This window comes from Osmerus eperlanus, chromosome 9 (genome assembly GCF_963692335.1).
Source record: "Osmerus eperlanus chromosome 9, fOsmEpe2.1, whole genome shotgun sequence".
Lineage (NCBI taxonomy): Eukaryota > Metazoa > Chordata > Actinopteri > Osmeriformes > Osmeridae > Osmerus > Osmerus eperlanus.
In genome coordinates this window covers 5,832,785-5,856,517 of record NC_085026.1, presented here as the reverse complement: position 1 = coordinate 5,856,517, position 23,733 = coordinate 5,832,785, and the positions used below count along the sequence as shown (strand labels likewise).

Sequence of the window (23,733 nt, the reverse complement as noted above, 5' to 3'; positions counted from 1 at the left end):
ATTTTTTTCCAGATACCTCTCCATCTTTGATCTCATCTCCTTTAAGAGAAATATCTGTCTTAGGGAACTGAATCCCAATTTCTGGAAATGTTTCATCCGATTTTACCATTCCAAAGCCAGGTGTTGGCATTTTTCCTTTCTTTGTCTTCTTATTTGATCCAGTTATGTCAAAACTTATAAGATTTCCCTTATCTGTTGTGGTTGGTATTTCAGATTCAAAACGTTCTTCTATAGTGGCTTCTTCCTGCTTTGAATCTTTTTGCAACTGGATGCATGTTTTCTGAACACGTCCTGTTGTTTGGATAGCTTCCATTCCAGGGATCTCTAAGTCCTCCCTTTTATTAAGTTCAATGGTAATTCCAGTGTCCTTTGGGATTGTTTTGTCCTCAGTGTAGTTCACAGTAATGTGTTCATGGCTATCTAAATCAGAAAGCAGTGGTTTGGGCAATTTGACTGGTGTAACTGTGGTTGTATTAATCGTTTCTGAATAGTAATTTGGTACGTCAGACTTTCTGATGTTTTTGTCCTGTTTTGGTAGTGTGGTATGCACGGTCACTTTTACTTTTTCTGCCTGCACATCTGTCTTGGTAATTTCCTGGTGAAAAGACAGTCCTGAAATATCTTCATGTGGCAGCTTAAATCCTGGTAGTTTGGAGACAACTTCTTTAACCCTGTTCACATCAATCTCCATTTGTACAGTTTCAGCTTGAATTTCTTCAATAACATGTGTAAATACAGGTTTAGATTGTTTCATCACTTGGGATTTAGTTGTCAATGCATCTTCCATGCCAGGTATAACTAAATCTTCACGTTTAGGAAGTTGATCTTTGAAATGTTTTACTTTGGGAAGTTGGTCATCTGAAATTACTTTCTTCACACCCTCAACTTCTGCTGTACAATCTCTACTTCCTTTAACATTCACGTCTGTAAATGTTAAAAGTTTATCAGATACAATGTCAGAAAGGTCCACTCGTGGCAGTTTGATTGTGGGAGTGATTTTTGCCTCAAAGTCAGCTGAAGCATAATTGATTTTAGTTTTGGACAGAAGATTAGATACATCCATGTTGGAGTCCTCAATATTTGTTTCAGGTAGAAGTGTAATACTGTCACTACCTGTACCCTGGATTTCTGCCATCCGTGGCTTAGCTGTGCCCATGTCTGCTAGTGGTCCTCTTGTCCGTATACCATATGGTTCTGTTAAATTTTTCTCTCTCACAGTCTTTGGGGATTGCCTAAGAAGCCCTACCTCTGACATGTCAAGAGACAGGTCTACTTTAGGCATGCTCATTTCAACATCAGTTGTCATGGTGGAGGGTAATATTTTCTCATGACTGGAAATGTTGATTGCTTCAGTGTTAACAGAGATTTGACACAAATCCAGCTCTGTGTGGGATACATCGCTATGGGTCATCAATACGTTTGTAAGTGGCTCAGTGGTCTCCATACTGGCTCCTAGAGTCTTAAGTCTTTGTGGCGAAGACTGAACTGTTACATCCTGTTTCTGTATGGATTTGTTCTTTTGACTACCAGCTGCTTTTTCTTTTCCCATGATCCTGAGCTTGAGTTCAGAACGCTCTTTCTTCTTCTTTGTCTTTCTTTCGGGGGATTTATTGCCAGAGGGGCACTCCTGGTCAGTTATTGCAGCTGTTAAATCTGTTGTTTTTAAAGTTGTGTCCAAGCTGATGAGCTGCACCTTGTATTGTGGGGTAGACCCTGTTTGTTCTGGATCTTCTAACACATATACCTGAGGTGATTCTCCTGCTGGACTCCCTGGTGGGTCAGGTGAGTGGATACCTGATGAGCCTTGCCCCCTCTCCTCTGGTCCTGGGATGTGCGCTTCCTCGTCAGCCTGGTCTACAGACCTGCTGAAGCGGCCCTTCATTCTCAGACCTGACAACTTCATCTTATGCTTTTTAGTCTTGGGCTTGACAGCTTCCTGAGTCTTGATCGGCGACTCTGTGTCGCTTGTCGCAGGGCTGAGCTCCAACTGACGGTGCTCTTCAGCCTCTGAGGAGCTGTGAGATCTCTTAAAATGTGACTTCCGTCCTTTACTGAAGGAGGGGAACTTAGGCCATGAGATCCGGCCGTCGCCCTGCCGTTTGGTCTTTCCACGTCTCCTCATCTCTGGAGAGGAGTCCTTTGCACCCTGGTGGACAATAAAAAAGGAAAACATTAGTTATTTTCTATTCAGAATACCACTGCTAAACTCTACAAAAGCAGAGAGTACAGATAGTACTCATTATACAAGAATATTATGATAATAGTTAAATTTACGATTTCAGAAGGCAAGGCTGGATCAGTTTCCAGGGTGACGGCCTCAATGGGTTTGCGTTTCAGACAGAACTCTACTTTGTAAGGCTGGGCTCGTTCTAGAATCTGGAGTGCGTCTTCGTATGCCACGTCCTCAAAGTACACTGTAGCACTAATGATCTGGTCCCCTGCAAACACCCTTAGTTAATCCATGTACACATTAAGATAAATACATGTACTGTTTATATACAATTTGTAGTTTATATAATATTATTATATAATATTAAGTTATATACCATTGACTTTTTACACGATATAAACAGTAAAATTCACTACATCATGTCCAGCAGATACATTTATTAAAATTCATCACAAATTAGCTGAAAGTGATGTCACTTATAAATCCTCGTTAGACATAAACAGCAACTCACCCTCCTTCACACTCGTGTTTTTGGAGGCAGGGGACTCAGGTCTGACTTCCTGAATGAAGAGGCCCTCCTTTCCTCCTCCCCTCACCACCAGACCCTCAGAACAGGCCTCTTTAGCTGTTTTCACTATCATCCCAGACTCTGACATATTTATTTCCTACAACGTTATAAATAAATAGATCATCTCTTTTAGTTAAGTTTTGTGTTTGATTATCCATGAAAAATAATACAATCCGATGCTTAGTGGTATAATGCAATAAGTTCATGTGCTACCACTGAACTAAACCCATTTGCATGCTCTACCACTGAGCTATACCCATCCTCATGCTCTACCACTGAGCTATACCCATCCTCATGCTCTACCACTGAGCTATACCCATACCCATAAGAAGGAAAAGGATGCGGGTAATCTTACCTCCAGCTTCCTCGTCTTGGGCGTGGAGCGCTTGTCAAACAGAGAACCGAATCCTCGCCCAGCCCTCTTTTCTTTCTTGACACCTTTGTAGAGCGGATCATAAAGCTCCTCTCCACCCTGAAAAGAAATCAACCTTAGATCCTGCATTTCTCTCTAGATATCAAGATTACTTTATTTGTTCATAGGGAAATTTGACAAATGTCCAAGACAAATTTCCACAGGGACAAATAAAGTAATCTTGAATGTCCCCACCCATAGAAGGCACACTACACCTGTGTGTCTGTGCCCGCTTCAGGAAACTCTTCTACAGGCGAGGATCCCTGTGGCCGTGGTCTCTCCCCCTCTACGATGTGGGACGGATCATCACATATCTATGGAGTCAGAAAACAACACATTATTGCTTTCCACCGTCTTTGAGGCTACATGTTTACATGCTTCTTATGATGCCTGCTAATCTGTCTTTTCTCTGCATGTTATATTTGAGATCCTGCTGTACCTGTTTGATCGGAGTCAGTTGGCTGAGCGGTGAGGGAATCGGGCTAGTAATCCGAAGGTTGCCCGTTCGATTCCCGGTCATGCCAACTGACGTTGTGTCCTTGGGCAAGGCACTTAACCCTACTTGCCTCGGGGGAATGTCCCTGTACTTACTGTAAGTCGCTCTGGATAAGAGCGTCTGCTGAATGACTAAATGTAAATGTAATGTAAATGTACCACTGTCTCACAAGTGACCACAACCACACACTTGTTTGATGTTGCATTTAAAATAGGATGTTTTGCTTCATTCTTCTCCATTGTTGTTGAGATATTACTATTGTTCCACCGTGCCTGATGTGGTTACTGTGCACAGTGTCCTGGATGCTGGTAATGCTGGTAATACAAGTTGATTCTGACCACTGAAATACTGTTAGAACTAAACACTTCTGATCTTTGATTTGCTGCTGTATTTTCTATACGCACTATTTGTATGTCGCTTTGGATAAAAGTGTCAGCTAGATGAATGTAATACAACAGCTTTACAGCAACAGTAACTTACTGATTCGTCCTGTGGTCCCTGCAGCCTTCGGCTGGCCCCTGAAAGAAGGGTCCAGAAAAAAGACCTTTAGCATTTCACTTTTTACACAACTTTGTCAATTGTTTAAAAAAGAAATATCATCGTAGATAAATGTTCCATCATCTGGAGAACATGAATAACCAAGATGCCGTATCTGGATTGGAGTGTGGCCAGAACATTTGACATGTTACAATAAACTCCGGCCCTGATGATGACATATTGTCATATAGCACCATGGTACAGACCCCTGACTACTGGTGACTCACTGCATCTCAGACTGGGACACTGACTGAGAAACTGAGAGACTGGGTGAAGACTGAGAGACTGGGTGAAGACTGAGAGACTGGGTGAAGACTGAGAGACTGGGTGAAGACTGAGAGACTGGGTGAAAGACTGAGAGACTGGGTGAAGACTGAGAGACTGGGTGAAGACTGAGAGACTGGGTGAAAGACTGAGAGACTGGGTGAAGACTGAGAGACTGGGTGAAGACTGAGAGACTGGGTGAAAGACTGAGAGACTGGGTGAAAGACTGAGAGACTGGGTGAAGACTGAGAGACTGGGTGAAAGGCTGAGAGACTGGGTGAAAGACTGAGAGACTGGGTGAAAGACTGAGAGACTGGGTGAAGACTGAGAGACTGGGTGAAAGACTGAGAGACTGGGTGAAGACTGAGAGACTGGGTGAAAGGCTGAGAGACTGGGTGAAAGACTGAGAGACTGGGTGAAGACTGAGAGACTGGGTGAAGACTGAGAGACTGGGTGAAGACTGAGAGACTGGGTGAAAGACTGAGAGACTGGGTGAAAGACTGAGAGACTGGGTGAAGACTGAGAGACTGGGTGAAAGACTGAGAGACTGGGTGAAGACTGAGAGACTGGGTGAAAGGCTGAGAGACTGGGTGAAAGACTGAGAGACTGGGTGAAGACTGAGAGACTGGGTGAAGACTGAGAGACTGGGTGAAGACTGAGAGACTGGGTGAAAGACTGAGAGACTGGGTGAAGACTGAGAGACTGGGTGAAAGGCTGAGAGACTGGGTGAAAGACTGAGAGACTGGGTGAAGACTGAGAGACTGGGTGAAGACTGAGAGACTGGGTGAAAGACTGAGAGACTGGGTGAAAGACTGAGAGACTGGGTGAAGACTGAGAGACTGAGTGTCCAGATTATTGGTAGCTTTTCCTGGAAAGACCTCCCTTGGGGACTAGCTTCCCCACAAGGCTGGAAAACAATCCACTGTATCGACCCAGAGTGCAGACAGCTGCTGACACCTGGCCCGGAGTAGGAGGAGGAAACATTTACACCCAATCAATATGATCTGAATCCTGATAATCCTGGATATGTGATCATGCTGCTTTATTTAACTTTTTCATTGTAAAGGTATCCAAAGTATCTGTGTGCAATGTTCTGTTTGTGAAATGTTCTGTTTGAAAGTGTATTCCTATGCCCAAGGAAAATGGCTTGACTAGGACAGGAAATGATCTGTACAATAATAATTCTTACAAACCATGTCATTAGGAAGGGTAGTGCTCTATTTTATAAAAAATATTCCAAATGTATTTCCTCACTGTCATTTCATTAATAGTGTCATTGTAATTTCATATTAATTGCAGGTTCAAATGAATTGTATTATTTTCACTATAATATTTGTTGGAATGCTGTCCAGTTTTGCATTGCCTTACAAGACATGCCTTACAAGACATGCAGTACCAACTATCGCTACCAAAGAACACAGCTTAGAAATATTAAATAATGCATGTATATAATATAATATTTTAGAATTTGATACCACATTGTTTTTCAGCTTTTACTTTTGAGCTGAGAAAAGGAATTTTAATTTGCCAAAATGTATTGAATTCCTCTCGGGAAATTAAGCTCTTAATATGCCGCAATTCGACACTGTGATCAACATTTTAATTACTGGAATGTGTGAAATGCGGGAGTGTGTGTATGTGTCTCTGCCCTAGTTGCAGGTGAGTTACTGATGGAGGGCGAGCTCCTAAAAGTTCATTGGGAAGGGTCGAGTACCCTATCACAGCAACAAGTCTTCAAGACCTCTACAGTCTCATCACCTCCACAGCCTCATCACCTCAACAGCCTCATAACCTCCACAGCCTCATCACCTCCAAAGCCTCATCACCTCCACAGCCTCATCACCTCCAAAGCCTCATCACCTCCACAGCCTCATCACCTCCACAGCCTCATCACCTCCACAGCCTCATCACCTCCACAGCCTCATCACCTCCACAGCCTCATCTTTTCCACAGCCTCATCACCTCCACAGTCTCATCACCTCCAGAGCCTCATCACCTCCACAGCCTGATCACCTCCACAGTCTCATCACCTCCAAAGCCTCATAACCTCCACAGCCTCATCACCTCCACAGCCTCATCACCTCCAAAGCCTCATCACCTCCACAGCCTCATCACCTCCACAGTCTCATCACCTCCAAAGCCTCATCACCTCCACAGTCTCATCACCTCCACAGTCTCAGGGCTGTAAAGACACAGCTAAACACATGGCTAAACACATTTAGCAGATAGAGAATATTGAACCCAATAAAGTCAGTGTAACATCTCTGTCCTGGTAAACAGTAACTCCATAGAAAGCCCTGCCCTCCAGACAGCTTTGACACACTGCATCTGGATGGAGACTGGAGCTGTCAGGTGTCCAGTTAGACACAGTGTCTCTGCCAACTATTCTAAACACATGGAAAGGGTGTAGCTCAGTGGTTGAGCATTGGATTTATCTAGAGGTTGTAGGTTCCTGTGCGTTGCTTTACATAAAAGCGTCCACTAACTGAACACATTATTATTACCGACAGCAGCTGCTGCATCATTCCTGGTATGGTGCTTTACAACTGTCTTTGTTCCTTAGAATATCTTACAGAGGAAATAGATACACAGACAGACAACTCACCTGTTGAAGTCACCTGTCGCTTTTAAGAAACAACCTGCGTTCTTCCTTCTGCCTCACACACACTGCAGCTGCCCCAGACTGGCCAGGGTGCACTTGGTTTGAGATAAGGGCCAGCCTCTGATGGACAAATAAGGGAGGACACTGCCTCCTCCATGGGTTACAGTCCAGTCAACTACATTAACAACACATCAATCTTCCACTGGAATGACTAATACGCTACGGAGGGGAGTCACAAGTCTGAATTAGAGGAAGGTGTGGTTGGTTACACTTCTCTTGAAATAATACATCCAACTTGCATATTTAGATGATAAGGCTTGCACATGATACAGCCCAAAAAATTGAATTTGCCATATACATCCTTGTATTGTGTCTATGGGGTCTGTACTGACTGGCTTTTGAACCTGAACACCATCATTCAAGAGTCTCCTAGACAACCTGGTGATCTGCATCTATCCGTTGGTGAGGGGAGTGAGGGGGGAGGCGGGCAGGGGTGGGGACCCCTGACAGAAGCCCTGTGTTTCTGGGTCTACACCAGAACTAAACACATCTAATCCATGTGTGGCCAGTGACCATAGCATCACAGTCCAGACCTCTACTCCAGAGGGCCAGTGACCATCCCAGCACAGCCCAGAGCTAACCCCAAACCAGGGCTCTGCCTCAGAGGGTGAGATCCACAGGTCACAGGTGTTTTGATGCAGAGTTAATTCACTGTCTGAAATCAAACTGTCACAAATTGATGTGTTGGTACCAAGCCTGAATCATGTATATCATGTTGTGTTCCAGTATGTGTGAATGGCTGGTGTTCCAGGATCCTGTTCCTACATATGGCGTAACTCCCTGCTCAAATATTTGTGCTACGGGTGCTGCAAATGATAAGAACACCCACTATTGACCAAAAGTATCCAAATGTAATCACAAAGCAGATGACAAATTCAAAAATGTTCAATGCTAATGATAGTGTCACTCTACCTGCTCACCTGAGTTAGTTAAGCAGGTGGATGAGACCAATGTATGTCTGTTACACCGCCGGTCTCCTGTGTGTGTGTGTGTGTGTGCCTGTGTGTTTCACACAATGGCCCTGTGTTTGGCTTGGGCTGTCCTGTCTTTACACAGAAAAATAACTTTTAAATGTCTGCTAAAGAGCCATGTCATGACATCATAATTTTTTTTATTGTTGACTTCTGCAGATGTTTATGCTTTAGATATTTCCGAGCAGAACAGCTAGTCTTACTTTTCTAATTAACTTACAACAGCATGGATTCACTGCGTCTGATTTCTCAATCTGTTTTAGACAGCTTGTAAACATAACCAGCTCTCCCATGACCAGCATTACTACAGTCGAGTTAGTATCTCTCATTTCACAGTGCACCTGGGCAGTCCTGCGGCCTGTTAGCCGAGCTAATACAGCACATTACATGTCCAGGATTTACAGAGAACCAGGGATTCGATCCCTATCCAACATACACAAGCTTCTTTCAGCAGGGGGTGGCTTGTTTGTATCCAAAACATAATGAGATTTCAGCCTTAGGGGGAAAAATGAATTCGATTTTCCCCCGAGGATAATGAGCACATGGGACTGTCACGCCACATGCTTTCAATCTAAGCTGAAACATTTATACTAATCTGCCCGTAGCTTCGTCATGGTGTGCAACGCAGGTATGATGATGCGTGTGTCTTTCCACGGGAGTCCTTCTGTACTGGAACCGGCAGTGCCAAGGACTGAACACAGGAATAGTGCATGTTAGAGAAAGAACCAAGTGCATCGAATGGAAACACCCCTCCCACCGTCCACAAACGCTGTGGGTGGGGGCGGGGGGGGTGGGGGGGTGGCGGGGGGCAGAGGGGGGGGGGGGGGGGCGATGTACCAATAGGATCACCTCACAAATTCCTATCAGAGAGGAATGAACGCTTGATGTTTGTGATGTTTGGGCATCCGTTTCTCCGGGGCCAGAGCTGGTCTGGGCCTCAAGGGTGGGGCTCACCACAGGAGCTGAGCCTCTCAGAAAGACATGCCCTCCAAATCCTCTAACAGCCTCTTTATGATGATAACAGCCTCTATATGGGTATGACGGCGTCTACATGGTTTATAACAGCCTCTACATGGTAATAACAGCATTTCTCTGTTGATAACAGCATCTGTATGACTGATAACAGCATATATAGGGTAATCACAGCCTCTATGGGGTGATAACAGTGTCTGTAGGGTGATAACAGCTATAGGGTTATCACCGTCTCTATTTGGTGATTACAGTCTCTATATGGATGATAAATTAAAAGCCTTTACAAACCTTTGTCTGAGAATCACAGATATGTTTAGTTTTCCTTCCTGTGAGCACACACACAATATTCAACATCCCATATCTCAATAACCAAATATTCTGTGCATTGTAGTACTGTCAAAGAGTTTCGCATTCCAATTCATCCATCCATCCTGCTTAGATATGAAAGCTACAACATCTCAGAAAGATGAACGCTTTCCGGCTTCCAGAACACTGAATGAATTACAAATATTTCAGATAATATTATTAGTATTAAACACTGCTTCTCTGACTGTGATTGATATGTTAAGATAACAGGACAGGTGCATGTTGTCATAGTACTGAAGACTCAAAGAGAATACTGTAGTCACAAAACAATTTCAACAGTCAATTGAGTTTCCCCAGTATGGACGGGAGAGAGCACAGCACACCCTGCACACTGCAGACACACCCAGGAAACAAACACTCGCTACTCAGCTGCAGCCTCCGCTCACTCCTGCTGAGTCAGGGGACCACTCACAGCAGAGAGGAGAGAGAGAGAGAGACAGAGGAGAGACGGTGAGAGCTGTGAAACTGAAAGGGAGTAGTAAAAGAGAGTAACAGCGAGGGGGAGAAAGAAGGAGAACCGGAACCGAGAGAGGAGAGGTGAAGAGAGTAGAGACAGGGAGAGACGGATGCCCACCCGTGCTTGGCGCGGTGTGCCAGTTGGGGAAGGCGATGTGGAAGCAGTCACACATGATGGCTTCTTCCTGGTGTCCCTGGGAGTGAAGCGTATGGGGCTGCGGCCAGCGCCGACCGGCTGCTGAGAAGCCTCTCTGTCCTGGGGCAGCCTCCCCTCGGTCGCAGCGGAGCGGGACGCGCACGCGACAGAGAGAGATAGAGAAACAGAGAGAGAGAGAGAGAGAGAGAGAGAGAGGGAGCGAGTGAGTGTCAAAGTTGTTGTCCTAGAAAAAGATCACTGCCGCATCCACAGCCTGGTCCACGGTGAAGTGAGGCAGCTCTGTCTGGATCCCTGCTGTAAACACGGATCTCCGGTCCAGCTCAGTAGCCCAAATATGGGAGGGGAGGCTCCTCCCATACACAGCCCCCCCACCCCTCCTTGCAGGAGCATCGATCTGACCCACCAGGCAAGGACACTCAGGACAGCTCAGACCGGCTCTGGACTGGGACAGTAACGTGGTGCGGAGGCACATAATTGAATTAGACTCAGAGCACTACTTGTGTTCAGCTCTCATCATAACAGCTGGAAAGGCAGAGAGTCATGCTGGGAATCACAGTTGTGGGGAAAACAAGAGGAGGAGCATGGAGGCAGACACAGGCTCTTCCAGCGAGAGGAGAGGACGCTGCAGTAGGTGATGCCACAACTGGAGGTCCTCTCGCTCTGGTGTCGTGTTTACAAGGAGACGCTACCTCTTCAATGATTCAAGACCCCACCTCCAGAGCAGAAGATGAGGCAGTGGGCAGTACAGTTTCCTGTAGTCTTCATAGTAATTGTAATTCACCTTGTGAATTGAAAAACAAGTGCAGGGCAATCCTCCAAGCCAAACCCCAACCCTAAAGCCTACACTCTAACCATAAGCCCTGAACCCTATACTCTAACCCAGAACCCTGAACCCTATTCTCTACCCCTAAACTCCAAACCTTGTACTCTAACCCTAAACCCTGTACTCCAACACTGGAGTACCCCAAACCTTGTACTCTAACTCTATATAACCCTATATGCTTACCCCTAAACCATGTACAACACTGGACCATGTCCTGAATCATAAACATCAAGGTAGATAGGTGGATAGAAAACTGCAGAAGGTGTTGGAGACGTGTAAGATAGTGTAGTTTGGTTAGAGTTTGGGTTAGAAGGATGAGATATACAGGAGTTTCAGTTCAAGTTGGAAGGGTACTGTACAAGAGTTGTTTAGTTTTATTAGTTTGGGCTGATTAGTTTGTCGAATGCATAAAGGGGTTTGGAGCGGGCTCAAGGCCATGGCCCAAGTGGAACAGAACACATCCTGAAACCAGACGCTCATTCCGACAGCACCGGAGCTGAGAGGAGGGGGAGGGGCACTGGTCCGGCCATCAGGACTGAGTGATGGCCAGAAACTAAAACATCAAGGCACTATCCCTGTTTGGCTGAGTGCTTGTAATCAATAGAGTAGAAATGTAAGCCAGCATCCAGAGAGAGAGGCCAGGCCAGAGAAACACGGGCTGGCACCCATTGTATGACAGACAGTAACCGAGTTCATTACACACTCAAATGAGCAGAACTAAAGACAGGTTTACGGTAACATCATTGTATAGGTGAAACACATCTGGATGGTTGATAGATGGATGGATGGAAGGTGGAACACTGTGTTAAAAGAAAGGGCAACTCTTTTCATACCTGTACGTTATGATTTAACTGCCATGTAACTACATGGCAATACCTTCAAAGACAAAGTTACATAGGAAAATTACAGAATTTAATGACCGAACTTAAGACAGTGTCATTGTATAGGTGGAGTTAGAACGCTGTGTTAGAACGTTTCAGACACATTTCTAAATCCTCCTTGCTGAGACAGATACAGACGAATATTATCTGACTGCAGGCTCTTTTTAGAATGAGCAGCAAGATGATACGGCAGTATGCTTGGCTCCGGATCAACAAGCAGCTTTATACTCTGACATGTTTTTTATAAGAACTAGAATATTAGAATAGAATATGCCTTCAACTTTACAGGTACATGTGTACAGGCAGCAGCAGACAGGCAATGTACAGATGACATGAGTGTGGACACGCAGTCAAAGACATGCACAGGCAACTATCTGGAATTGTGCTGAGTCATGGTCTGAATAATTCATTGTGCCGTTTAAAGCACAAAGTCTGGCTGAGCCCCTCAGAGTGCAGACAGGGTAACAGGGAGGCAGTGAGAGGTAAGATGCACAACTCAGATGGCTTGCTGTGTACCTCGGAAGGCATTGACATTTAAGCGTCGGTTCCAGGAAACAAACAAAAAAAAAAAAGATTTTCCCAGAGACATCCAAGACTCACATGACTCCAGTGGCATGTAACACACACACAGACACACATACACGCAATATTGCACTCTTAGATGCACAACCTATGTCCATGACGATGGATTCACAGAAGTTAACAGCATTATGAGATATGTATCTCAAATATGCACTGTAAGTGCATATTTGAGTTTTATCGTACACAACGTGACCCTTTCGCATCAGCCAGATATGAAATCAATGATCCCCGCATCTCTCCCCCTCCCAAGGAGCAGCAGAGCGTTCGCAGGTGTAGCTCCTCACCCTGAGGTGAGGTACCACACAGGCCTGGCACAAAGGGGCAGGATCACAGGAACAGTGCCCTGTTCTGGAAGTCAGAAGAAACGGCATGCTTTGCAATCGTCAACACAGGGAAAAAACGATTTTATGTTTCCACACAACTTAGGTCTCCTGGCTCCTCTCCACGTCCGTCCTGAAGAGCTGCTTCAGAGAAACACACAGCTCTCAGTGTCTGGGCCGAGCATGTGAGAGAGGTCAGGATGAAGACAGGGCGGCTTGCAGACCTCTCCATACCTGATGTCCACATCTGAGTCAATCACGGTGGAATTTCCCTCTGGGACTTTAGTGGGCAGTGTTCCATCCCTGTGTTGATGTCGTGTGTGGCATGTTTACCGTGGTGGGAGTAGCTGAAATCATCTGAACACAATGAACACCTCTTGTATATTTGACCCACCAATTTAATGTAATTGAATATTTTCGGCTGATTTTGTGAGTTAAGCCCCAAAACAAACCAATAATACCTACAGCAGAATTGGCTACACTAGAATGACATTCCATTCATTTCTGGCAGATGAGATAATGGAATCTGCTGAACACACTACAGATGAGAAACTATCTTCATGGCTACAGGTTGTGTCTCCCTGGCCCATCTACCAGTGTCTCTCTGGTGAAGGCAAGTCAACCTACTCAATCAACAGGACATACCATGAGTTTACGAACCTTTATTCAATCTCTATGTGTTGTTGTATAGAATTCTGTCACGTGATGGAGACTCCTTCTACAGCAGTGGGACGATGCTGAGGTCAGAGCTTTACGTGACAGCAGAGTGGAGTCATCTAATAATGCATGCACAGTCCGTAATTACCCAGGCTCATAATTCATTTTGAGAAGATTTGATTGAAGAGTTGAGACCATGGATCTGGGTTGAATAGTATGGAGCTTGTTCCTCTGGGAGGACCAGGATGCGTCCTGGTGTGAGGCCAGAGGGGAGAGAGGTCCTGGTGTGAGGCCAGAGGGGAGAGAGGTCCTGGTGTGAGGCCAGAGGGGAGAGAGGTCCTGGTGTGAGGCCAGAGGGGAGAGAGTTCCTGGTGTGAGGCCAGAGGGGAGAGAGGTCCTGGTGTGAGGCCAGAGGGGAGAGAGGTCCTGGTGTGAGGCCAGAGGGGAGAGAGGTCCTGGTGTGAGGCCAGAGGGGAGAGAGGTCCTGGTGTGAGGCCAGAGGGGAGAGAGGTCCTGGTGTGAGGCCAGAGGGGAGAGAGGTCCTGGTGTGAGGCCAGAGGGGAGAGAGGTCGTGGTGTGAGGCCAGAGGGGAGAGAGGTCCTGGTGTGAGGCCAGAGGGGAGAGAGGTCCTGGTGTGAGGCCAGAGGGGAGAGAGGTACACCTGTGTTTCTGACTGTGAGCCAGAGAATGGACACGAGGACATCAGAATATTGTAGTATTAATGTATTTTTTCATGAGTTTGGGTGGGGAGCTGTTCTTGAAGTGACCTGCTTTCTGACTTTCTGTTCTAACAAGAAATAATCTGCAGCAAGACCTGCCAACACAGAGTTAAGCCAATAGGTTAATCATAGCAGTCATACATTATTGACAACAGAACCCACACACTGTAAGTAGCCTGTACAACAGCACAACTTGACCGAGGGCCGAAACTATTTTTTCAAGGGGGGTCGAGAGGGGCCCAACAAAGAGTGTTCTGTGTGCAAATTATTACATGAATGAATCCAATTGCAGTGCCATGGTGACTAGACCTAGTAAATCAGTAATGGTTTACAAGCTAGCTCTAGTCCAGCATTTCAAAGGCATTGCCAGATCACCTTTTTTGCCTGTTGTGAACATGAAATCGTTAAAACGTTATGGTACAATAAAATAAAAAATAAGATTAAGAACCCTCCTCCATGCTATATTGACTGTCTAGTCATCAACCTCTTACAGTGGTGCTGTGACTAATACTCAGAAGGTTCACTGTGAATCGTTCACACCATCGCCGGTCCCAAGTGAGAAACGTCACCACCGGTAACCTCGCGGACGCCACTCCCGTCGGAAAAAGTGCCTCTACCGGGCGGGTCCTGACTGGTATTGGCTAGTAACTGTCCCACTTCCTGTTGAACCGGTAACACGTAATGGACTCAAAGGGGTAAACTGTTTATTTGAATGCATATCATTTACATTAAGTTGTGAAAAATGTATTTTCAGTTAGTAACCAACTTCAGTCTGACGTGAAGTAAAACAACCTTGCAGTGCGATATGCAACTACACTGAGAGCTCCAGGGCAAACCTCTGAGGGTGAAGTTGTCAGAGTCTAGCAGTAACACCGACAGAGCATTAAGAGAATGGAATTGTGTTTTCGAGCCACATGAGCATCTTTTTTCTGTCTTCTAATGTTCCTGGATCAGTCAAAGGTGCTTTGAAGTATAGATGTATGGTGATTGAGTGATGACAAATATGTGTGTTTTGCATTTATGGATCATCTGGAGCCCCTGTGTGGTAGTTTGCCAATATTTCTAGGTAATATTTGAATCTGAGGACAATAAAACAGCCATTAGAGTGCTTCTGGCCTGGACCACAAGTCTGCCGACACACCATCTCCAGGTTGGGCTGTTTTATCCGGTAATCTATTAAAATGTCATCGCTATTATACAAAAATCCCCCCTAGCAGTTCTTGTTATAACCACTAGATAGAGCTCTCTGCTCTACATGAAAACATACTTTACCTGTAATCTCTTGTAGCCTGTGCCGAGCTCTGTGTACCGAGAAGAAGCACAGCTCCCTCCTATTCCAGCTCCTCTTATCAACACCAAGGTGTCTGTCTATCTGTGTGTGTGTCCTCATCCCAACATCCCAGCATCCAACCTCATCCCAGCATTCAACCCCAACAGAAGGTCCTCCTGCCCTGGCCCTGGCTCTGGGTCTAAAGATTAAGATTAAATGACTTTAATTCAGGAGAATTTGGTGGACTGGAGGAGACTGAGATAATACAATCTTTATTAGGGCTTTCAAGCAATAAATTACTTTACTAATAGCGGTGCAGTTAAGATTTTGAGTAATAAAATGTATTATTATTAATTCCAGACGATATGTGACTTAGGAGGGGGCCCAGTGGGGGGGGCAGTGATTGTATCAGGGTGTCCGTGGTCTGGCGCCACTGAGAACGGTACGCCCATCAGCAGTTCTATCTGGGCTTTTTTTGTATGTTAATTTTCCATTCACCGGGCCAAGCAACGTTTTGTCATCTGCGTTCATGTTTACAGAGCTACTGTGGACGGTGTGGTGTCAAGGGGCATAGAGCGCGATTCATATGCTTAAAACATTTAGACACAGTTCTTTTTCTACACGAATAAATCAAAATTAATGAGCTATTTTGACAAGTCAAATATTTATATTTTATTCTTCTAGTCTGTCGAGGGTGTGTTGTTATAAACCCAGTCACTGGTATTTGGTGCTTTTCTCACTAGAGGAGACTACTACTCTGCCCAGATGATGCAACTCTGTAGATGGACACAGCAATGCTGCTCTCCTCTGCTATTCCCTTACACGGCCACTAGGTGGCAGGCACCCTTGCTGCTGTCCAAGTGATGTGAAGTAAATTATTTGTGGTGCAAACAAGTGGATGCACACTTTTCATAGAGGTCTTGTTAAAAAAAAAAAAAGGTTTTACATTTTATAAGTGCTTACCATGCTTGAGAACTGTGTTTATGATTATTAGGAGTACAGAAGGGTTAGGTGTGCAGGGTGGGCTAGGAGGTATAGGGATGCAGGGGGGTTATGGGGTGCAAAGGGGTCAACCAGAGTCCAAGCCTTCCCTGGAGAACTGCACTCTGTAGCACCCGGAAAGACAAACTGGTGAAGAGGATTCAGACTGGCTGGGATGGAGGAGTAGAAACCCTGTGTTGTTGAGCTCTGGTCCAGGCTAGCTCTATGCTCCTCTGGTCCTGGGAGTCAGGTGGCTGAGCGGTTAGGGAATCAGGCTAGTAATCAGAAGGTTGCCAGTTCGATTCCCGGCTGTGCAAAATCACGTTGTGTCCTTGGACAAGGCACTTCACCCTACTTGCCTCGGGGGAATGTCCCTGTACTTACTGTAAGTCGCTCTGGATAAGAGCGTCTGCTAAATGACTAAATGTAAATGTAATGTCCTGGAAGGCTCAGGCTGAGGTAGGCTGGCCAGGTCACCTGGGAGGTCAGGGTGCGAGCAGATGACCTGGACAGGTCCAGCACAATCCTGATCCCTAGTCCCAGCACTGTCCCTGGCCCCAGGTCCCAGACTTGTTCCCAGCCCCAGCTCCAGGCCAATCCCTCTGCTTCTCCTGCTGCAGCTAACCCTAACCCTCCACATGTTGAACAGCCTGGGCCCCTGGCCTCCCTGGCAGCTTTACAGACTTTGTGAGACCTGAGACACAAACACCTGCTCACACTCCTGCAGGTAGGCAGCTCATCCCCTCGGTCTGTCTGCGTTCAGACCTCTTCCTCAGTCCTTGAGTTGTTGAGTATGAATGTCTTGAAGCCTGCTTACCTGACTGCCTACCTGACTGCCTGCCGGACAGGTGCAGCAGCTCAGGGCAGAGTTCCTCTCTGCAGTGTTGTCGCCGCAACAATGTTTCCCACATCACATCATGCAACTCTGCCATTTCAGTAGGCGGTAGCCTAGAGTAAAACCATACGCCATATCATTTGTTTTGACCGCTTTGAAAATAAAGCCTTCATATCACGGGCATGGCTGGGGCAGCGAATGAACGTTATTCACTTCAATACCAGAATGGGGTTGAGGTTTACATGCAAGGTTCTGAGGTCAAATAACAATACACAAGGCATGTCAAATCTGATGTCACTTTCACTGGGGCAGCTTGCCTGAGGCAGTTTGACTGAGGCAGTAAGATGCAAACAGAAGGCTAGCATGCCAGTGTGTTAGAAGTGTAAAAGTACAACTAAAGAACTGCCGTAAAGAACAAAACTACACAACAAATACACTTTGTACCTTTTATTATAAAAAATATTTACAAAGACGGTACAATGTTTTTTTCTGAATATAAAAAATGCATATACTTTACAACTGTTAAGGTCTTTGAAATTCCAGCTTGTGTTCAAACCAGAGTGACATCATTCCTGGAGGAGTGAGGAAGGTAACAAGCATGTTAATACTGTCTGACTTCACCAACACTAGCCTGAGTAACCTCTTCATCATGATAAGATCTAGAGAATCAACTGCCTATATATATATAAAAAAAAAAAAAGGAAACAAAATACTGATATTATTACTGTTGAGTACAATCATGTGTGAATTGTATGAAAGAACTGCATAGAGTAGTAAGCCCATATTTGTTACAGAACAGGGAATGAATATCTGTCTCAACAAAATACAACTCAACATGTTTTTATCTGTGTTGAATAAATACAAATAAATTAAAAAAAGGAAATAACTTAGGTGGGTTAACTCATAATTAGTTGTTTGTTATTCTACAAAAGTCAGAAAATATGGCTTATTACTGCAGGTGAAAGGGTTAAGGTCCCCAGAACTCTCCCAGTTCCATGTGTAATACATGTTCCATGTGTTCATTCAGATGTGGAGCCAGTCGACCAGCAGGCCTGGAGGAACCAGCCGACCAGCAGGCCTGGAGGAACCAGACGACCAGCAGGCCTGGAGGAACCAGACGACCAGCAGGCCTGGAGGAACCAGCCGACCAGCAGGCCTGGAGGAACCAGACGACCAGCAGGCCTGGAGGAATCAGCCGACCAGCAGGCCTGGAGGAACCAGCCGACCAGCAGGCCTGGAGGAACCAGCCGACCAGCAGGCCTGGAGGAACCAGCCGACCAGCAGGCCTGGAGGAACCAGCCGACCAGCAGGCCTGAAAGAGCCAGCCGACCAGCAGGCCTGGAGGAGCCAGTCTGATTCTGCTGCAGTCTGCTTGATACCAACCCATAGGAAGACAGAAGAATCTGGCTACATTAAAATCTTAAAACCTATCAAGGACAAATAATATTACATCATATTGGTAAATTTCCCAAGCTGTGTAATGCAAAAAAATATATTTCTATATACATACGTACATATACATATATTTCATTCATATTGGTTTGACTCTTTAGGAAAATATGCATTGCGATTTGTTCAGCTCTTTTGTCATGTAGTGTGGAATTGATCTTCAGTCCATTCAACAATAAATAAACAAAGACTGGAAAATATAGAATGTATGACAAAAGTGAACATAGAAAATATGTCAAATAAAAAATAAAACATCATGGTATAAGTAATCATTGCTGGCTTCAGATTCATAACCAAGTCTGATTTCATAACCCTCCAATGTCTAAAATGTGTCGAGGGGCTCCCCATCCATGCACACACAACGTGCAGTCTGGTATCAGGCTAGGTAGTCCTCAGGAGCCCACTATGATCTCCATGATGTGGTCCAGTTCGTTGAGGTCGGCTCGGCAGCTGGAGCTGGAGCTGAGGGCCGAGGGCCCGTGGGAGGACAGGCTCTCCAGGAGGTCGTAGGGCCCCATCTTAGGCGCGCTCTGCATCCCCGTCAGCACCGTGTCCAGGTCGTAGTAGGAGGCGTCCACGTCGGAGAACAGCTCCTCCAGAGCAGGGTCGGGGCTGGGCGCTGGGGTTTTAATCTCAAAGGTCCCAAAGACCTGCTCTGCTGTCCTGGAGTCTCCCACCAGCCTGTTGTCCCCCTCCTCCCCCTCCGACCCAGACCCGCACTCCTCACTGTCCTCCTCCTCGTCCTCCTCCTCATCGTGGTCCTCCTCCCAGCGGGGGTCCAGCCCAAAACTACCCGGCAGGTAAGGGGCCGGAGCCTGGGGGACGCCAGAGGACATGGTGACCTTCCCCTCCCCCTCCCCCTCCTCGACCACCACCTCCTCCTCCTCCTCGTCCTCCTCTTCCTCCTCGTCCTCCTCGTGGTAGCCCTCCTCCTCCTCCGAGAGGGGCTTGGGCCCCTGCTCTCCCTGCGCCGCTTCGGCCTGCCGACACAGGACCTCCGTGGCCACCAGGTGGTCGGCGGGGCACTGCGCCGCGCTCAGGGCCTGCGTCATGATCTGCCACGTCCCGTCCTGGGTCATCTCCTCCTGGATCTGCCTCACCGTGTTGGCGATGAGCACCGAGCGGCACAGGTTGGGCTCCACCAGCATGTGGCACAGCTGCAGCTTGATGAGGGACATGTCCAGCAGGGACTGGCGCTGCAGGCTGTAGGAGGAGAGCATCCGCATGGCCATCGAGCTGGACTGGGTCTCCTCGCCGGCCGCCCCCGGCTCATCCCCGGAGTCGGAGAACTTGCGCTTCGTGCCCTTCGGGAACATGTTGCTTCTCTGCGACGTGGGGGAAAAGGAGAAGAGTTACACGGGGCCAGGCGTCATCCAAAGACAAAACATACTGACACACACATACTGACAGTATCATGTGTTGTTTTGGCTGAGTTTCACAAAGTCAACAAACGTCTATATTCTTATCATGAATGGAAAATCGTAAAATGTGATGTTAAGTGTGTACAAAGGAGAAGTTATTGATGGTAGACTACAAAATAGGCTAAATCTTAAAAGCTGAAAAGACTGATAATAAGGAAACTCTACGAGAAACTCTACAAGTGTTCGTGTAGGCTAAGTATAAAAACGGCTGGTTGTTGTTGTTTTTTCTGAAAGTTGGCTATACCTTTCCTGTCGAAGGCACAGGCATTAGCATAGCACCCCGGTCCCAGCTGCTGCACGTCTCAACCTTTGTACAAGCAACAAGCAGCTTTTGTTCTGCACCATTTCTGCCCATTTTAGGCTGACTCCTGCTGGGCGGAATAACCACACTTTTAACAAACCCACTGAACCACCGGGAATGTAGCATGTTACCAATCAGCTGCTATGAGTGCGTTAAAAGTAAAAGCATGAGACAGGCCACGCTCGGAAAAACAACACAACGCCATCCCAGCCACACTGCCCCACTGCCACCTGCTGTCTTGGAGGTTCAAATCAGTCACTCGCGTCGTGTTAACATGAGAAAATACGAAGAAAATATTAGTAAGACAAATACCACACAGAAGCACATGTGATATGTTTCCATGTTTACACAACACACACCTTCACAACTACAGCTGCAGGGGGGGAGATCAACAGACGTCTTTGATACATGAAGTCCACTTCTGATCAATTTGAACTTACTCAAGATGTCAGAAAACTTGCCTCAAGGTAAGCATGGCCGCTGACTCCCGCGCACCAATAAAACAGTCACTACGGAAGGGACTGGACTGAGTATAGTTGCTAGGTTTCCGACTACATGTCCCATCAAGCCGAGGGAGCTACTGGGAGGCTCTGCTAGGAGGGCGGAGGGCGAAGCAGGTGGATCACTACTCCGCTACATGTACTATCTGAGAAGCAGCACAGGAAATCCAAGGGGAGGCAAGCATGTAACATAAACCAAAATATACAAGACACAATTTGAACAGAAGAACCTTGAATAAAAATTTTAAAAGGATTTATAAGCATTAACTACACTATTCTAGATGACAGCAAAACAGCAGACTTGATTTTGTTTCAAGCCAATGATGTGCTGGATACCTGGTACTCGGGGGGGGGGGGGGGGGGGGCCTGCCCATGGAGCCCTGTGCTGGTCTAACATGGATGAACTGGGGCTACTGAACCCACGCATCACCCACCCACCACAAAAACTCATTTGACAGATTGTGAGTGCAAGAGTTTGTGACTGCTCGAGAAAGATGAAGAGTGCAGAGAAGTCGTTCCAGTGTCAGTCAGTGTCAGTCAACATCTCTCCGTACTGAAACAGACCATGATATTACTTCTGCTGTCCACGACTGGGACCAACGCGAGCCTCTGGGGTGAACAGAGGAACGCATCAGCTCCAGGGGAGAGGGACACCTGCTCTTGCACAGACTCAAATTTCCTACACCATGACTAAGAGAATTCATAAAGGGGTCGTTAAAAAAAACACAACACGGGAGACAGACGAAGGGAAATGTGTATTCCCGTATTTTCGAACAACGGTTGATCCTGTTAAAAGATGATAAACTATTTGTGAAAACAAAACGTGTACAAATAAGAGCAAAAATGAGCCCGGCCGTAGATACAAATGCAGCTGTCCCTGTGCAGAAGCTGCATTCAAGCTTATTGGGTGTGTTTAACTAGTTGGCTGTCTGAAAACAAGACATGGGGAAGTAGTCGTGACAAGACAAGAAGGAAACTTGAAAGATAAAAATGTGTGGCAACTAAGAGGCTCCTCCATCAGAATACACACTGCAAGCCTGAAAGGGACCATTCAACACAAGTCTGTTAGGGCCTGATAGAAACTGATGAATAAAGATTCAATATGTTATTTAGATATAAAACATTGGTCAAGATAAGAGTCAAGACATTCATCTCACCAAATTGCACAAAGACTGATATATTGAGATGTTATGCTGTCTGATAAACAGTTATTCTGAACAAAGATGTCAATCTGAAACAGCAAACAACAATCGTAGGAAAAAAATAATACAGCTAACTAGCTAGTTTCACCCGAGTTCCTCCTTGTTAGCTGGCTCCCCTCCCCCACTATACTGACGTTGATAGCATTTCCTTCTGCTGCTGGCTCGGGTTATGTGAAGTATCAATCTGGCAACCCAAGCAGTCAAATCAGTTAATCCTGTAATGCATAATACATCGGCAAAGCATTCATCATGATGCAATCAACGCGTCTTACAGTCGTATGTAACTAACTCTTCGTCCTCTGTCAAGTCGGTGATGGTTCAGCCGCATGCTTTGTCTGACGAGCACCATTGAGAAGCTAGGACGACAATGGAGATGAGGCCATTTTGAAATAACTAGCTCGCTAGTCTAGTAGGAAGTCAGAGCTAGCTAGTTAGCAGACTCGTTCAATGTAATACAATTATTGCTTTATGAAAATAGCTAACGTTAACTAGCAACCAAACACCATCCGCCCTAACTTGGTATATTTAGATGTATTTGTTTTGACCATCTTGGCTAGCTAGCGGCTGCGCCCTCCCAACAAGCGTCCTTCTATGTCATGCCAGACAAGCTAACGTCGTTAGCTAGCTAGGTGGCTAGCTAGCTGCAAGACTAGTTTCGGAAATCGCCAGCTAGTAAGCTGCCTAGCAAGCTAGCAAACTAGCTCATAAATAAACATCCATTGAGGACTTGAATAAATACATAAATATTTAAAAAAATAAAGCATACCTTTTTTGGTTTTACTTAATACCGGTGTCGGTCATAGGATTCTCTGTAAATAGCGGGAGATCAGATTGGGATGAGATCATTCATGCCACGGCATCAGAACTGGCTAACCTTCTCGTCTCGCTCGCTAGGTCTCGCTGCTCGCCTGCTCGAGCTTGTTGCTGGTACAGCAAGGCAGACAGGGCGCATGGGTGGGGGTGAGGGGAAATGGGGCGGGCTCGACGCATCTGTATCAGGAGATATGATGATTTATGAGTGAGAAAGCCATAACAACATAAAAGACAGTGTGGCTGGACCTTGGGTGAGAATACAGAGTAAATCAACGCTCCGGGCAATGTGATATGTTCTGTGAGAATGTTTTCATCTGTTCTATGATAATAATAAAAAAATGTTTACATTATGGTATTTTACAGCTTGCGAAACACATCAGTAATCATGTATTTTTCTTGCATGACCTGACCCGTTGTAGGTCTAGGTGTGTGTTTAGCAGCGGGGCTGATTCTAGTTTCCCCGACGTGGCTATATTCACCTGAACACCCTGTGTCCAGCAGTGGGAGCCATTGCCACTGTGAACTGAACTTTACTGAGCATACATGTAGCAATTTATCACTAAAACCTTTAACAAAAACCTGGACTGAATTATTTCATATTTTTATTAATGACATTTTGATTACATAGCCTTTTGCAGTTTGTGCAACGAACAACAAAACGACAACAAAGACCAGAAACAGTTAAAGCATACATGCAGAGGCTTCATCTGATTAGAGTCCTGGAATTGCTACGTCAATGTGTAAATGTTTATTAGTCAGTAACTTCTCAGTTCATTTTCGATTTCAAAGGGGCATAATCAACGGGTGCAGACCAAAATACCTCTGGACACAATATGGGTACAGCTGTGGGTGTAGATCTGTGTGTGTGGTGGGGCGGAATAGCTTTAGAGGCAGCCTTGCAGACAGAGCTCTATTGACCATCAGAAGGATGCGGTCCGTGTCGAACGG

At 45.9% G+C, this 23,733-nt stretch overlaps 1 protein-coding gene across 6 annotated transcripts; it reads right to left on the bottom strand.

Moving 5' to 3' along the window:
* Positions 1 to 17,531: 17,531 nt before the first annotated feature.
* On the bottom strand, positions 17,532 to 22,922 carry LOC134026411 (cell division cycle-associated protein 4-like). Of its 6 annotated transcripts, none has more exons than XM_062469150.1 (4): positions 22,739 to 22,922; positions 20,711 to 22,187; positions 20,214 to 20,337; positions 17,532 to 19,873 (listed from the first exon to the last, which is right to left on the bottom strand). In XM_062469150.1, exons 3-4 carry the CDS (start codon positions 20,322 to 20,324, stop codon positions 18,941 to 18,943), a joined length of 1,044 nt encoding a protein of 347 aa, XP_062325134.1. In that variant the 5' UTR covers positions 20,325 to 20,337; positions 20,711 to 22,187; positions 22,739 to 22,922; the 3' UTR covers positions 17,532 to 18,940. The 6 variants fall into 6 exon arrangements, with proteins under 6 accessions (XP_062325134.1, XP_062325136.1, XP_062325137.1 ...); XM_062469152.1 differs by having other exon boundaries at positions 20,711 to 20,916; XM_062469153.1 differs by lacking the exon at positions 20,711 to 22,187 and having other exon boundaries at positions 20,214 to 20,340.
* Positions 22,923 to 23,733: the final 811 nt, after the last annotated feature.

Excerpts from the sequence above, each read along its gene's own strand:
- LOC134026411 (XM_062469148.1), bottom strand. The coding sequence starts at position 20,396 with ATGCTACATTCCCGGTGGTTCAGTGGGTTTGTTAAAAGTGTGGTTATT. Across the intron at positions 19,874-20,213 it reads CTGTGCCTTCGACAGGAAAG|AGAAGCAACATGTTCCCGAA; the intron begins GTATAGCCAACT and ends CCCACGTCGCAG.